General features: G+C 42.6%; 1 protein-coding gene across 1 annotated transcript; it reads right to left on the bottom strand.

Annotated features, from left to right (window-relative positions):
- Nucleotides 1-540: 540 nt before the first annotated feature.
- UQCC6 (ubiquinol-cytochrome c reductase complex assembly factor 6) lies at nt 541-14,395 on the bottom strand. Its single transcript, XM_077472129.1, has 3 exons — nt 14,247-14,395; nt 5,836-5,959; nt 541-844 (listed from the first exon to the last, which is right to left on the bottom strand). Exons 1-3 carry the CDS (start codon nt 14,324-14,326, stop codon nt 752-754), a joined length of 297 nt encoding a protein of 98 aa, XP_077328255.1. The 5' UTR covers nt 14,327-14,395; the 3' UTR covers nt 541-751.
- Between the last annotated feature and the right edge of the window lie 2,020 nt (nt 14,396-16,415).

Here is a 16,415-nt window from a genome sequence, read left to right as displayed (position 1 = left end):
TTCTAAGGAAAGCTGTATAGTTCAACTATGTCCTTGGATTACTAATTCCTAAATGGGAATGGCTTTGTTCTAATCAGCTGATACAATGCAGTGTTCTGAGGAAAGTTGCAGTGCTTGCATCCCTTCGAAAATAATTAACCCTTACAAAGTATCTCACCAAAAAAAAAAAAAATTCTATTGCAGAGAATGCCTAAATTTGACTTGTATCTTAATGCAGACTTCTGGGAAAATCAATGAGCCAATCACACAACCAGGAAAGGACATTTTTGGGGAGATTCTGTACACCAACTGTATACAGAATGCCACCAGGTTGCCATACTGTATTGAATTTTACAGAACGTTATAAAGTGGTTACAGATGGAAAAGGAAAGGTAATTTTAAATAACATTAAATTATAATGTGGCTCGTGTAGCAACTGTGCTTGTATTTTTTTTTTATATATTTTATTTCACAAAAGTGGAGTAACCCCCTTTACACCCAAATGTGTTATGAACTCAACTCAGGTTATCTAAAATAAAGATTAATATATATGTATAGAAATAGAATGCATCATTCACATGGTTTTATTTATGGCTTCCCCATTCAGAAAAGAAAATACAAAGCTTATGGTCAGTTTTGCATGTAGATTGTAAATTCTAATCATTCTGTTTGGGAAAAATAGACAAACAATTGAGTATCACGTTCACTTAAAGTAAACAATGTATATAAACATAAAGCAAGTTTTCTTTTATAAAAAACATTTAAATAACATTCAGCTTGATTCCTGTTTGGTTTCTTTGCTTTGTGTTATTCCAAGAAGTTGTGTCTTCAGTTCTCCTGGTTTGGGTGGAATTTCAGGCACACTCTGAAATACCAATTTAATGTTTGGTTACTGTCACTAGAAAAGAACCAGCATTTATTCTGAGAATCTGAAACTAAAATGTTTGCTAGCTAGGTGACCAAATTCCAGTGGGGAATAAGGCACTTTAAATATTAATAAGTTATTAATAATAAGTTCACTTTAAATATTTAGTCATGTGTGAAGGACAAAAAAAAAAAAACACACACACCAGGATTTTTGCGTACATATGATTGGATGATTTAAGCGAACACAGCTTTTCCTCATTTGCCAAGCTAAGGCAGGCCATTGATGGAGCGATTTTCTATCTTTCCACCATGGGTTGCAGGAAAGAAAATTGCTCAATCCCCCATCAACATCTCCTGTGGAGCCAGTGGCGTAACTAGAACCTTCAGGGCCCCGATGCAAGAAACCATGAAGGGCCCCCCTGAACCCCAGCCAGGACCCTTGCCTCCGAGTCTGGCGTGGAACTCCAGGGCGTGGTCACAGGTATGACCTTTGTGAGCCCTGTAGTTCCACCACTGGCATCAGTAGTTTTTTTTATTATTTTTTTTTATTTTTAAGTGCCCCATTGGGGGACTGTCCCTAGGCAGGATGGGGTCCCCGTCCCCAGAAGAGATGAGGTCCTTTTCTCCAGGGCAGATGAAGTCACTGCCCCCAGGTGAGAAAGGGTCCCTGTCCCCAGGGGAAATGGGGGTCCCTGTCCCCACGTGAGAAGGGGCCCCTGTCCCCAGGGGGAGATGGAGGGGGTAAGTAATGGTGTGTGGGGGATGGGGTCCTCTCACTCACCATGACCAAGCTGCAGGCCGCGCACTCATCCATGTTGGCCTGGGCTCCATCCAGTGTGCTGGACGGGTGATCAGCATATCTCTCAGAAAGACCTTTCATCATCTGTGTATGACGGGGGAGGAGGGGGGCTGGCAGACAAGCCTGCATTGTCCTCCGGGAGCCGGCTCTCCTAGGGCTGTACTGCATCTGAGTGCCTAAAGTTTTTTTATCTGGGAGAAGTATGCAGTGCAGTGTGGGCCGGACTCGGGGGGGCGGGACTCTGGCTGGGGAGAACAGACATCGGACTGAGCGGCAATGCATGGAGCAGGAGAGGGGTACTCTGAGGAGCAAGCCGAGGACACAGATCATGCGGGAATGCACAACTAAAGAGCAGCCAGTGCGATAGTCGAGCATGGAGCTCTGCTAGTCACCCTCCACCTCCAGCCACCCGTGTGCATGGTGCACTGGTATCCCTAGCTGCCTATGCTGCTGCCAGCCATATGTAGAGGGGGCTGCATGGGCCCCCTGCAGCACAGGGCCCAGTTGCGGTCGCGACTGCTGCACCCCCTAAAGTTACGCCCCTGTGTGGAGCTATTGTGTTCTCTTAGTGAGAGGATTTGGGGAGCCATTCCCTGGCGGGAGAACACAATCATTATTGCCAGCAGCTATTGCCACTGGATATAAACTTCTGCAGTCGATGGATAGACTTGGGTACAATCAACCTGCCAATACATGGCTTGAATCTCGACTGGTTCCTGCTGAACCGGCTGAGATTGGAACAGTCTGTGGCTGGCTTAAAATATATGTAGGTGCAAGATAAAATAACCAAAAACACATGTAGTAAACCTGTTTAATAATGCACAATATCCCCACAACATTAGAGGGCTGCATTTTTAATTGCAATAAAGAATGCAGAGGGAAAAGGGGGCCTTTGCAGAATTTTTGCCATAATTTCAGTTGTATTCCACAATCTGAGCCCTGAGTATACTATGACTTATGCCGGTCATACATGGTCGAATTTCAAACAAATTTTCTTTTCAAAATCAGAAAATTTGTTTTTTTGTGATCCGATGATGCCACCATTGATTTTTGAAATTTGGTCGACCAAGTCTTCAATTTCACCTCATGTTGCTACAGAAAAGAATCTTCTTTTCTCTCCGTAAATTTTCTTTTCTTATTACATTACATTACATCTGACGTTTCTGCAAATATTGCTTTATGTGTGTTGTCATTTTTTTTTTTAGCCAGACAGCTAACATTTTCAGAGGAAGACCAGCTATGCCATCATTTCTAAACTTTAAAGTCCTGTCTCAGATCAAGAACCACAAAAAAAAAAAAAAAAAATTATAATAATGTTCTCACTGGACAGATGGACAACAGGGGTAGGCAACCTTTTGAGCACAGTGTGTCGAAAAATGTTTTCAAAGAAATTGAGCGTGCCGATTTTATAACAAAAAAATGTCAACTTCACACTCTCAATCACGAAAAGGATTTTAAGTAAATGCTATAAACTACTTTAGTAGTGAGAAATTAACATTCTGCACTCTCACTGTAACCCACTGCACATCTGCCCCACCACTGTAACCCACTGCACATCTGCCCCACCACTGTACCACTCTGCTCATCTGGCCTTTCTCATCTGCCCCACCACTGTGCTTCCATGGACATCTGCTCAACCACTGAACCATCTTCTTATTTGTCCTAACACTGAACTTATCTGCTCATCTGCCCCACCACTGTAACCCTCTCTCATCTGCCCCATGACTGTACCTCCTGTAAATCTGGCCCACCTCTGTTCCCCCTGCTCTTCTGCCCCATCACTGTAATCCCCTGCTCATGTGCTCCACCGATCTACCTCCTTTCTCCTCTGACCATCTGCCCCACTGCTGTAACCCCCTGCTCATCTGTCCCACCAATGTACCTCCTTTCTTCTCTGCCCCAACACTGAACACCCCCTGCTCATCTTTCCCATCACTCTAAACCCCAATCTCATCACTGAACCCCCCCCCCCCCACTCATCTGCCCCATCACTGTACCGCCATGCTTTTCTGTACCACCGCTGAACCCCCTTCTCATCCCTCCCACCACTGTACCTCCTGCACATCTGCCCCACCACCCTTGTGCTCTTCTGTCCCACCACTGTAACCCCCCTGTTCCTCTGCCCCATAAATGTACCCCTTTTCTCATCTGCCCCACCACTGTACCTCCCAGCATATCTGCTCCACCGCCATATTCTCAAGGTCTTCTATCTCACTACTGAATCACCTTCTCATCTGTCCTAACATTGAACCCATCTGCTCATCTGTCCCACCACTGTAACCTGCTTTCTCATCTGCCCCACCAACATACCTCCTGTACATCTGTCTCACCTCTGTACCCCCCTGCTCTTCTGCCCCACCACTGTAACTACATGCTCATCTGCCCTACCAATACACCTCCTTTCACATCTGCCCCACTGCTCTACCCCCTGCTTATCTGCCCCGACACTGAACCCCCTTCTCATCTGTCCCACCACTGTAACCCCCTGCTCTTCTGTCCCACTGCTGAACCCCCTTCTCATCTCTTCCACCACTGTACCTCCCTGCACATTTGCCCCAACACTGTACCCTCCTGCTCTTTTGTTCCACCTTTGAACCCCTACTGCTCATTTTCCCCACCAATGTACCCTCCTGCTCACCTGCTCCACCGCTGTACCCTCTTCTCATCTATGATATGCAGAGATGAGACATCTACCTGTCCTGGCACACTAATCCTGCTGATCCATCTCTGACATCCAGTCTATGTGCTTGTATGTGATGTCACATACAAGCATAAGGAATGGATGTGCAATGATGAGCTCAGGTCAGGGGCATTTTCTGAAATCATTGGGCCTGCGTGCAGGATCACAATTTGGGCCCCCAGAGCTGAGAAAAAGTGGTTGGGTGTGATTTTCATTGCACTGAATACTGGCTGTGGCTTAAAGGGACACAGTGTGCAGGGGTTCAGTATTAAGTGATGCAAAGGTTCAGGAATAATTTCAACAAAGTTCCGAGAAGCTCAACAGTAATTCCACAAGCTGTCACCTGATTGTGGTTTTCTCAATCACAGTGAAATCCCTTCTTTCTGAGATCGGTAGTGGCAACCAAGAGTGTCATCTTCCTCCAGATGGTGGGCGGGACTAGCAGGACTGTGATTGGCTTTAGCAGTGGCCAATGACAGTCCTCCTCCTCCTGGAAACAGGGACACCCCCCCCCCCAGCAAAACTGTACCCAATCTCTTCCCCATCTCAAAAGCTGTCGATCGCAGCTACAGCAAAGTTAGAGAACCAAATGATGTTTCCCATCTTTTACAATGTGTGGGGGCACAGTGCCTCCCCCTCAGTGCAGGTGTGGCGTGGGGAATTTTGAAATTGGAATGCATTATTGTCTCACTGACACTTTCTTGCGCTGCTCTGCTGATTGGGAGGGAGTCAAGTGCAGGCAAAAGAGGCTTTGTGTGCGGCTTGTGGCACCAGTGCCGGGGGTTGGCTAGCCCTGCTCTAGATAGTGAATTTGGGGCCTTAGTAACAAATTCAAATTAGTATCAGAGAGACAACAGAGAAGATTTTATTGGCTTATAATGTATCTTGAGAAAAAGGAAAGAGTTATTCTTAAAAGTTTAAAAAGGCCAACAGGTTTATTTGACTAAATCTCCTAGATTGCTGAAAGTTCCTTTACAATGGCAAAGGAAAGAAAAGATTTGCTGTAGCTCAGATAAAAAGGTGTTATTTCTGTAAAACTGAATTCTTCTTAATCGTTCATACTGTCCAGAGGACCCCCAAAATTATATTATATTATAATATATATATATATATATATATATATATATATAATATATAATATATCAGGGAGATATGAAGCTGGTTCGTTTGACTTGGGAGGTTTATCCCTAGTCTAAAAAAAACAAAAAAAAAAAAAAACAAACACACAGCGGACACCGGTGTTTCTAAAGAATGTGAAAATGTGCTGCAGTTGTTCATGCAAAGCAGTCTCTAAAAAAAAAAAAAAAAAAAACACAACACCCTGCAGGTGTAGATATTAAAAGACTGTTTTTGCAGGAACCATGCCACAGAAACACTTATGTTAAGTCATACACCGCTATTGCATAATATGCACTTATAACATGCACTTGCAAGAATGATGCAATTCCCTTGAAATCCTTTACAACGAACTGAATTATTTTAAGTATTGAGAGGCTTTAGACATACATACAAGATCAGGTCTGTAGTATCTGTGTACGAGCTCTGCACCTGCTAACATGGAAAGAAGGCTGGCACTGAGCATCTTCAAGTATTGAGGCCAAGAGACTCCTGCAGGCATTGTGGTGAAGAGCTCCCTAGAAACAGACAAGAATGAAAAAATGTTTTATTATTTATTATACATGACAGCGTTTCTTCTCTGATCCCACTGGTATGCCTATACCAGCCTTTCTAAACTTTTTTTTTTTTTTTTTTATGGAGGAACCCTATAATAGCTTTCCAGCCTCAAGCAACCCCTGCTTATAATTACAACATCTACAGATCACATTATTGTAATGGTCAGTGGGAAGAATCCTCTTCTTATAAACAGCTAAAAAGATCATGGGTGTCAGTGAATAGTCATCTGGGACATAGAAATTGCTCATTGTTCAAGGAATGCCTATCAGCTGAAGGAGCCATAGGGTTCCATTGAACGAACCCTGTCTGAGAATGGCTGTGTTACATTTCTTAACCTTTTCGGTCACAGCACCTTTTAAAAGTCTGCACAACTTGAGGCACTCCAGTCTAAAAACATAAAGGTTACTTATCAATGGGAAACCTGAGCTTGGGACTATGCACACGGCTTAAGGACCCTTTCACACAGGCAGATTGATTGGGTCTACCTAAAAAACTGACAGGCGGACCAAATCAGACCATCCATTGCCCTCTATGGACTCACTAGCGGATGTCAACAGAAACACTGAAATCCAATCCTGACCGCTAAAAACAAACGGATGGGGATTCATTCCCTATCTGTGCAGATGACTAAATACGGGACAAAAACTAAAATGGCATTTTAGTTAAAAGACTATATTACAAAAACTAAATCAAAGTTCAATGCCAAAATTAACACTACAAATATCACCAAAATTACCCCTTTTTAAAAAAAAAAAAAAAAAAAAATAGACATTCCAAGGTATTTAGTAAGAGGCATTGTGAGTTTTTTGAAGTTGTAATTTTTTCCCCACAGTTCTTTGGAAAATTAATAAAGTATATAAAATGTGCTGTTTTTTCACAAATGTTATTTTTGCTAAAAAAATACTTCGAACCCCCAAACATATATATATATATTTATTAGAGTCCCTAGCCTAGAGAACAAAATGGTAAGTTTTGCAATTTTTCATGTCACGCAGATATTTGTGTAAATCAATCCACCCACGCCAAAGAATGTAATATATGGTATATTACATACTTAATAAAGTGGCAGCTGCTGTTCAAAATAAAAAGTGAATTAAAGCCACACATGGAATCTATTGCGCAAACAGCACTTAGCAGTCCCCCAAAATGGATATAACAATTGTGGATAAAAATAAATATAAACCTAGATGCAAATAAATGCAACCAATGTGAAAATAACTGATGATACTGAAAATCTCTAGAACATGACAAACATAAGTAAACCAATAAAATAAATAATAGTCCACTATATTTGATTGTGAAAAAAAAATGACTTCACATGTATAATGCGATAGCAGTTTATGTATGCGTATGAGACCAATGAGTGCATTTGCCTTTGGGAGCTTCCCCTTTTCCGAGATAAAATTCTGCACAAATCCCCAAGCATCCCAATTCCAAGCCCTCTTTCACACTGATGTGGTGCAGTTTGAATGCACCACGGGTGTAGTGTAATATACCTATGGGTTTGGTGCGGTTAGCTGACCTTTCCCATAGAGTTCTATTACGTCTGGCAGTTTTGGTGCACTTTCTGAAACACACCATACCAGTGTGAAAGGGGCCCTAAATGTAAAAAAATAAAAAAAATAGAAAAAAAATAAAAAAAATAAACATAGTTTTACATATCACAACAACATTAGATCATTAGAGGCGATTTATTCTTTCAAAGCAAACACACCTTTGCACACTGGTACTGAGTAGTATTGCAAATGTTTCTCTCCCTTGCTTAGCTAATGTGACCCCCAATGCTGATGGAGAGGGGCAAACAAGGATGCTCTGCAGGTGCCCGATCAACAAATTACGTTACTGGTTTTTAGGATCCCAGCAGCCAGAGGGCTGAAATGGTCCATGATGAAAAACTGTGACTTTGTGTAGGCTTCATCCACCCGCTAGCTTGTATACAATTTTTGGGCAATTTTTAGGCATTTTGCCAAGGCACCCTTGTAGAAAAAAAAAAAAAAAAAGTGTTAAACTAGCAGATTTAGATTGACTTGACTAGCAAATTGAAGATGAACTTCAGCTAACACTTTTGAGCGGTTACAGCAACCAGTTTTGTTTTTCCCCTTTTGTAATAAGGGTTTTACATAAATGAATAAAAGCTGACCATTGTAAGCACCCCTGTCAGTATTTAATAGTTTCTTTCAAGACTAACTACTACATCATCAGGACAGTTTGGTCCGTTTAACTCAGCTGACAAAGAACAGACTGAGGCCCCTTTCAAACGTATGTTCCAGTCAGGTCCACCTGTCAGTTTCTCATGCGGACCCGATCGGAGCCTCCATTCTTCTTTATAAAGCAGCGAATGTCAGTAGACATGTGTCTGCCGACACTTGCCGGCATTCAATCCGCTAAAAACTTATGGATAGGGATCGTTCCCCATCCGTCCAGCGGATTGGAAGGAAATGGACAGCCAGTCTGTTTCTATTTGACCGCCCTATAAAGAACAGTGGGCTGTGTCCGCTGATGCAGAGCGGACACAGACCTGTCATCCACCTTCTCAGCGGGGATCAGCGGAGAGATCCCCTGTTGAGCAGGTAAATCCACTGCCAGCTTCCGCTCTGCGTGAAAGGGGCCTTATTGGCTGAATAATCAAGTAAAAAGACTAAAAAGAAAACAAATGGAGCCACCACAACTAGAATTGGTAAGCTATAACTTATTAATTTTAGTTATTTGCTTTAATACCGCTACTACTGCTACACAGCAAGCACAGGAACTCCATGTACATTAGCCCTATATCACAGAAACACACCACACAACTTACTAGTCAGCATGTCCAAAAATCTAGTCATTGTTCAAACAAATTAAGACAGCATTCTCTTAGAGCAAACATTTTCAGTGTGGCATAGCAAATAAAAGCATAGAAAATATAAAAGATATTGGATTATAGGGAATTCTATTGCAAACAGTTTGCAAAATTATTGAGCAAATATTGCCTTTCTTCTCCAGCATCTACCACTAATTCCCTGAGCCACAGCCGGCAGTTCTGTTGCATCATGCGTTTGCAATACAATTAATGCATTCATGTTAACCCTTTTATTTCAGGTTAGGAGAGTTACAAACATTCAAGCAGAATTAAAGTACAAAGAAAAATTTACATTTTCTTTTATTTAACACAGCATATCAAACCCATCACACTGCTAATGAAATTGTACATCTAGATTTCATTACACACACACACACACGCACACGCACACGCACACGCACACGCACCTAGTAAAATCGCACATTAGAGGATTTAAAGTGTCATTAAACCCACATCAATAAAAAAGTCAGTAATTATATGTTGTAATACATGCTGTTCATACTCACACTGGCTCCGTCACTATGAGATTTGTTTTCTGTATTCTGCAAAAAAGCTGGTTGATCCTGTTCTTTGTACCCCTGGCCCCTCCCTCCTGTCGAGTGCCCCCACAGCAAGCAGCTTGCTATGTGGGCCCCCGAGCCAAGTCCCAGCTCCCTGTGTCCATTCAGACATGGAGCCCCCTCCCTCTATCTCCTGATTGGATGCCTGACTTTGATTGAACCATCTGACTTTACAACTTGTTTAGGTCTCAAACTGCTTCTGCATCCATCCTTACCAGGTGGGTTTTGTCCAGAGGAGAGAAGCCAGAGACAATATTATACTATCAAATTTAATTATACACTATGCCCACCAAGAGAAAGCACCTGTGCACCTATCTACTGATGTCAAAACGCATTCAATTGTGCAAACTTTTCCTTTATGCTCATGACCTTGCAACATATGGGCTTGGGCCCCAATATGTGGTTCAAGATCATGGCCTTATATGAACAACCAACAGCTAAATTAAGTGATAATAGTACCACTTTACTTCTTAACCACTTCCCACCCGGCCAATGTACATATACAGCCGGGTGGGAGCTCTCTACTTCTGAGAGGACGTTCAGGAACGTCCTTCAGAAGGAGGGGGATCGCGCGCGTGTGCCTGCGCAGCGGCGCGATCCCGATGTGCTCGGGTCACCCGGACACGGCGCATCTCGGATCGGCAGGAGGGCTCTGTGATTGGCCCTCCTGATCACATGACAGCCGTGTCCAATCACGGCCGTCATGTGATGTAAACAAACAGCCGGTTGCTAGGCAATCAGCTCTCCTCTCCTCACACGGAAGTTGTCGCTGAGGAGAGGAGAGCAGATCACTGAAGCAGGCTGGTGATCAGTGAGTATGAGCTGTTTTTACAGCTTTTTACTAACTGATCACCAGTCTAGTGTAAACCTACAGTGTAAAAACACATGTCACCACAATACACATGTCACCACAATACACATGTCACCAAATAATAAAAAGACATGTCCCCAAATAAAAAAACACATGTCCCCCCACATATGTCCCACTAAAATCACATGTTCCAATGATTATCTGCACACATATGTACATGATCATTTGCGTACATATGTCCGTGATCACACAAACCAATTATTATACACTTAACGGAATATTATTTTACCAAAAACATGTAGCAGAATACATTTTGGCTTAAATTTATGACAAAATTAGATTTTATTCGATTTCTTTTAAAATAGAAAAAAAGAAAATATTGGGTTTTTTTTCCAAATTTCCGCTTTTTTGCGCTTATATCGCAAAAAATAAAAAACGGAGTCGTGAATAAATACCACCAAAATAACGCTCTATTTGTGCGAACAAAATGATAAAAAAATTTATTTGGGTACAGTGTAGCATGACCGCACAATTGTCATTGAAAGTGCGAGAGCGATGAAAGCTGAAAATTGGGCTGGGAAGGAAGGGGGTGAAAGTGCCCTGTATTGTAGTGGTTAAAGATCTTAATAGAGGCATCAGGCAATGTTGTCCCCAATTTTTTTTGTTAGCGTTTGGAGTCACACTACTTCAAACTACTGGCCTAATGAGTACTGATCATAAACTGTCCACTTTGTATATACCGTAAGTGATTCCAAACATCCTTCCCTATACTGGTGCAAGAATTCCACTGATATGGTCAGCTATCAATATTTAAAATGAACTCCACAAAATCAGAAGTTATGAACTTCCCCTAAATAGTGCCCCCATTTGCAAACAATTCTCATTTGCCTAGAAGGAAAAAAAACTTAAAGTGAAACTTTACCCATAACAACTTCTAATGTTTTTTTTTAGCAAGGAACATACATTCCACATAAATAATTATGCTACCAAAGTTAATGTGTGCTGTAAATTGCCTCCAGCATCGTCCCTGTTTTTTTTTGCCAGAAGCTGCCATTTGCGTGAAGCCCAGAACCCCTGAACAGCAGGAACTCATAAAGCGGAACTAAACCCATCGATGCAATGGTTTCAAAAAACAGTTACATTCCTGGAATTCTGGGGTTGCAAACTGTCACATTTGCTTGTGTCCTCAACCAAACTGTCAAACCATCAAATGACTGGTGCCATAACTGATCACATGTGCAGCACCATGGCAGTTGCAGATCAAACAGAAGCAGCTTCTTTGGCTGAAAAGGATAGGAGGGTTTAATTCCTCTTGAAGGCTGTCAGCAGATCAGCCTCTACAAATTAGTCAGTGCCTAAAAAGTAAGAGCAACTGATCATGTGCAAAGCAGGGTGAGAGAGTGTATTACTGGATATTAAACAGTACATGCACTTATTTTTTTACATAGCTATACCTGTAAAAGGGTCAGTCTGAATTGATCTAACAGGAATTAATTTTCTGACTAAAAGTTCCGCTAGAAATTTACAATACTTTATGGTACTGGGAGACAGATTAGTCTCCCAGGTCTATAGCAGTCTATTGGTTTCTAATGAGCATGCACTACAGAAAGTAGCTCTGTCTAACATGTCCATAGAAGTCTATGTAGTTCATCTGCAGGGCCGTAGAAACCATGGGTTTTACTAGCCAAATGCAGGCAGCAGGAAAAGATCGGCCTCTGGAGGTCATAGTAGCCAAAAGGGATCTACTGGGCATGCCCGGGCAGCAGGGAATAGGGAATTTGTCTCCCGGGCCCATAGAAGCTTATAGGTTTTACTAGGCATGGGCAGGCAGCAGGAAAAAAGAATCAGTCTCCTGAGCTCATGGAAGCCTATGGGTTTTACTGAGTATGCACAAGTGACGGGAAGAAGAGGGTCCATCATCTGGGCCCATAGAAGCCTATAGGTTTACTGGGCATGGCCAGACCAATTGGGGTTCTACTGGGGGCACACAGGCAACAGCTGTACTAGGAGTCATCTCTTAGGCCCACAGCGTACTATTGAGCATGTGCAGGCAGTGGAAAGAAGAGGATCTGTCTCCTGGGCCCATAGAAGCCTATATGTTTTAATGAGCATGTGCAAGCAGTAGAAAGAAGAGGATTTGTCTCTTGGGCCCAAAGAAGTCTATAGGTTTTAATGAGCATGCATAGGCACCAGCGTAAAAGGGTGTCTCCCATTCCCACAGAAGCCTATGGTTCTTCACTGAGCATGTGCAGGCAGTGGGATGAAGAGGATCTATTTTCTGGACCCATAGAAGTCTACAGGTTTTAATGGGCATGCGCAGGCATCAGGGAAAAAAGGGTCAGTCTCCTGTTCCCACAGAAGCCTATGGTGCTCCACTGAGCATGTGCAGGCGCTGGGAAGTAGAGAATCTATTTTCTGGGCCCGTAGACGGCTATATGTTTTAATGGGTATGCGCAGGAAGCAGGGAAAGGGATCAGTCTCCAGTGCACAGAAGCCTATGGTGTTCCACTGAGCATGCGCAGGCAGCAGGAAGAAGAGGATCTGTCTTCTCGGCCCATAGAAGCCTATGGTGCTCCACCGAGCATGCACGGGCAGCAGGAAGAAGAGGATCAGTCTTCTAGGCCTAGAGAAGTATTTGGGATTAATGGGCATGTGCAGGCAGCAGGGAATAGGGAATTTGTCTCCCGTGCCCATGAAAACTTATAGGTTTTACTGGGCATGGGCAGGCAGTAGTAAAAAAAAAAAAAAGAATCAGTCTCCTGAGCTCATGGAAGCCTATGAGTTTTACTGGACATGCATAAGTAACGAGAAGAGGGTCCATTACCTGGGCCCATAGAATCCTCTAAGTTTACTGGGCATGGCCAGTCCAATTGGGGTTCTAATAGGCACACACAGGCAGTAGCTGGAATAGGAGTCATCTCTTAGGCCCACAGCGTACTATTGAGCATGTGCAGGCAGTGGAAAGAAGAGGATCTGTCTCCTGGGCCCATAGAAGCCTATAAGTTTTAATGAGCTTGTGCAAGCAGTAGAAAGAAAATGATTTGTCTCCTGGGCCCATAGAAGTCTATAGGTTTTAACGGGCATGCATAGGCACCAGCGAAAAGGGGTCAGTCTCCCATTCCCACAGAAGCCTATGGTGCTCCACTGAGCATGTGCAGGCAGTGGGATGAAGAGGATCTATTTTCTGGACCCATAGAAGTCTACAGGTTTTAATGGGCATGCGCAGGCATCAGGGAAAAAAGGGTCAGTCTCCTGTTCCCACAGAAGCCTATGGTGCTCCACTGAGCATGTGAAGGCGGTGGGAAGTAGAGGATCTATTTTCTGGGCCCATAGAAGTCTATACGTTTTAATGGGTATGCACAGGAAGCAGGGAAAGGGATCAGTCTCCAGTGCCACAGAAGCCTATGGTGTTCCACTGAGCATGCGCAGGCAGCAGGAAGAAGAGGATCGATCTAGACCCAGAGAAGTCTTTGGGGTTTAATGGACATGTGCAGGCAGCAGGGAAAAGGATCAGTCTCCCATTCCCATTGAGCCTATGGTGCTCCACTGAGCATCTGCAGGAAGAAGATCTCTCTTGGGCCCATAGAAGCCTATGGTGCTTCACTGAGCATGCGCAGGCAGTGGGAAGAAGATAATCTGTGTCTTGGGCCCATAGACGGGTATAGGCTTTAATAGGCATGCGCAAAAAAAAAAAGACCAGTCTCCCAGGTCCATAGAAGCCAATGGCATACTACTGAACGTGCGCAGGCAGTAAGACGCTATGTATCTGTCTCCTGGGCACGTGGAGGTGGAAGTAACAAGCGTAAGGGGAAGCCATCAGGGTGGGACTAGGCACAAGAACTAAAGAAGGTAGTCTAGTTCTGTAACAAGACATGGTTTACCAATTACTCTCGCAAGTTCAGAAAATGAATATATATTTCTCCTGAATATGCACAGTACATATTTACATGAAGACAAATACTAATAATAATAAAAATAAGCTTCCACTTTAATGTCTTCTATGCATACACGCCACTGACATTCTTCCGTAAGCTCACCTTGCCACTATTTCAGAGTCCTGCACGTACAACGGGATGACATCAGAAGTCTTCTGCTGCAAGAGGACAAACCCGTTCATAGTTATGTCTCCAATCGCGTTTCCTATTCTACTATGGCAGCCATTACTCCGAAGACCATGTGGGCGGCGATAGCAGAGAGGCTAGAACAGCAGCCTTTCAACCTTTGTTGTGTAAAAAAATAAAATAAAAATGACGGTACCCGAGAAATCTAACCAGAAGATTCGTACTATAGAAAAGCATTCATATAGAATGTGAAACCGTAGAAACCTGCCGCTGAGTTTTCTGTGGAGGCGCAGACATTATTAATGTACTTCCGACCGACTACTTTCCTGTTGTGGACGGGCAGCTGCTTGTCCTGAGCTGACCTGTCCATTGTCAGTCACGTGTAAAAACAATAAAGTCATTAAAAGATTTATAATACATTTATAAACCTAGTGCATCATTTTATCGACTAACAATACTTTCTTCTTTTTTTTCTGATTGTCCAAAAACTACATGGAATAAAATACTATGCAAGTGTACTGTCCCCAGGAGGACTTTACCTGAGGAGGCAACAAAAAAATGTAATGTTAAAGGCTGTATCTTCTAAACATTATTTATAAGTATCTAATAAATGATGCAATGCCTACATCATTCAATATTTATTTGGTATTTTCTACCTCATATGGCGTAGCATTTAGTCATATAAACAGAACCCTGAGAGTCGCTTTCACTGCCTAGTACCCCACATCTAAGATCACCTACCTTCCCAGCACACAGATGTATACTTACCTTACCTTCCTCCCACAGCTGCGGCCTGCTGTGTGAAATCTTCTGGCCGCACACGTTAAGTCAGTTCACACAGACCTTTGTTGGGTCACCGGCTCGTCACAATTTGTCTTATACAAGTCGCTGGATATTCCGTCTAGTTTAGACTTACCAATAAAAGATTAAGGGATGAGATTAAGAAGAGACAAACCATACTTTTGTGTTAAGGTGCCTTGCTGTAATGTGTTACAGTAATGTATGTTACATGTACTGGCGTGTTAAGGTCCCATCCATTTTAAATGTTAACACAGCTCAGACTCACAAGTATTGCAGTACACCACAACACGTAGTAGTGCAACACTGGTGTGCTGTTTTATAAATAAAGCTGCATGTCATTTTTTTTTTATCGGTCCTGGTGCTTTGGCAGCCAACGCAGACAACAGCAAAATATAGACTAAGGGCACATTTACACTTGCTTCGGCTTCAACACACACTAAGGGCTAGTTTACGCTTTCTTCAAAACAAGGCTTTGGACACTCTTTGTTAAAGCTCTCTGAACGCCAGTCAAAGCTCCTGTCACTAAATAAAATGGTTAGCTTACAGTCCTGTTTGCATCTTGTTTTTGCTTTTCTTTGGTTTTGCTTCAAAAATTATACCCCATGTCACTTTAGTTGTGCTTCAAAGCATCTTCAAAGCCTCCATAGAAGTCTATGGCAAAGCTCACTTGAAGTCCCACCGAAGTCTCATCAAGGCCCCATGAAGCCCCACCAAAGGCCTATCGCAGCTCCACCAAAACCTCATTGCAGCCCCATTGAAGCCCCACCAAAGCCTCAGTGAAGCCCCACTGAAGCACCAAGCAAAAGCAAGGTGTAAACAGAACTGTAAGCTAACCATTTTATTTAGGGCTCATTTACACTTGCTTTGGCTTCAACACACATGAGGGCTAGTTTACACTTGCTTCAAAATAAGACTTCAGACACACTTTGTTAAAGCTCTCTGAATGCTAGTCAAAGCCCCTGTCACTAAATAAAATGGTTATCCTACAGTCCTGTTTACACCTTGCTTTTGCTTTGCTTCGGCTTCACTTCAAAATGTATTGTTCCAATATGTAGTATAAGATTTTAGATTCTATAATAAATTATTTCTTTATTTTTATTTTTATTTAAAAACTATACTCTTGATAATAATTAAGACCTTTTTTTTTATCTGAGTTCATCTTATATTAACCTGGTCTAAGTTGGTTTTATCCCCTCTTATATCCATGCTAAAATTGTTTTAGTTCCTTTGGTTAAAAAAATAAATAAAAATGTTTTAGATAAACTACTTTTAGTTTATCTTGGAACTACAACTCAATATTATTACCATATATGTGATCTTTTCTTTTACTGCCACAGTATGTAC

This window comes from Lithobates pipiens, unplaced genomic scaffold (assembly GCF_037356315.1).
Source record: "Lithobates pipiens isolate NorthernLeopardFrog02 unplaced genomic scaffold, aLitPip1_a1.2 Scaffold_8, whole genome shotgun sequence".
In the NCBI taxonomy this organism is placed as follows: Eukaryota; Metazoa; Chordata; class Amphibia; order Anura; family Ranidae; genus Lithobates; species Lithobates pipiens.
The sequence above is the reverse complement of the archived record's forward strand: the minus strand, read 5'-3'. Positions and strand labels throughout refer to the sequence as shown.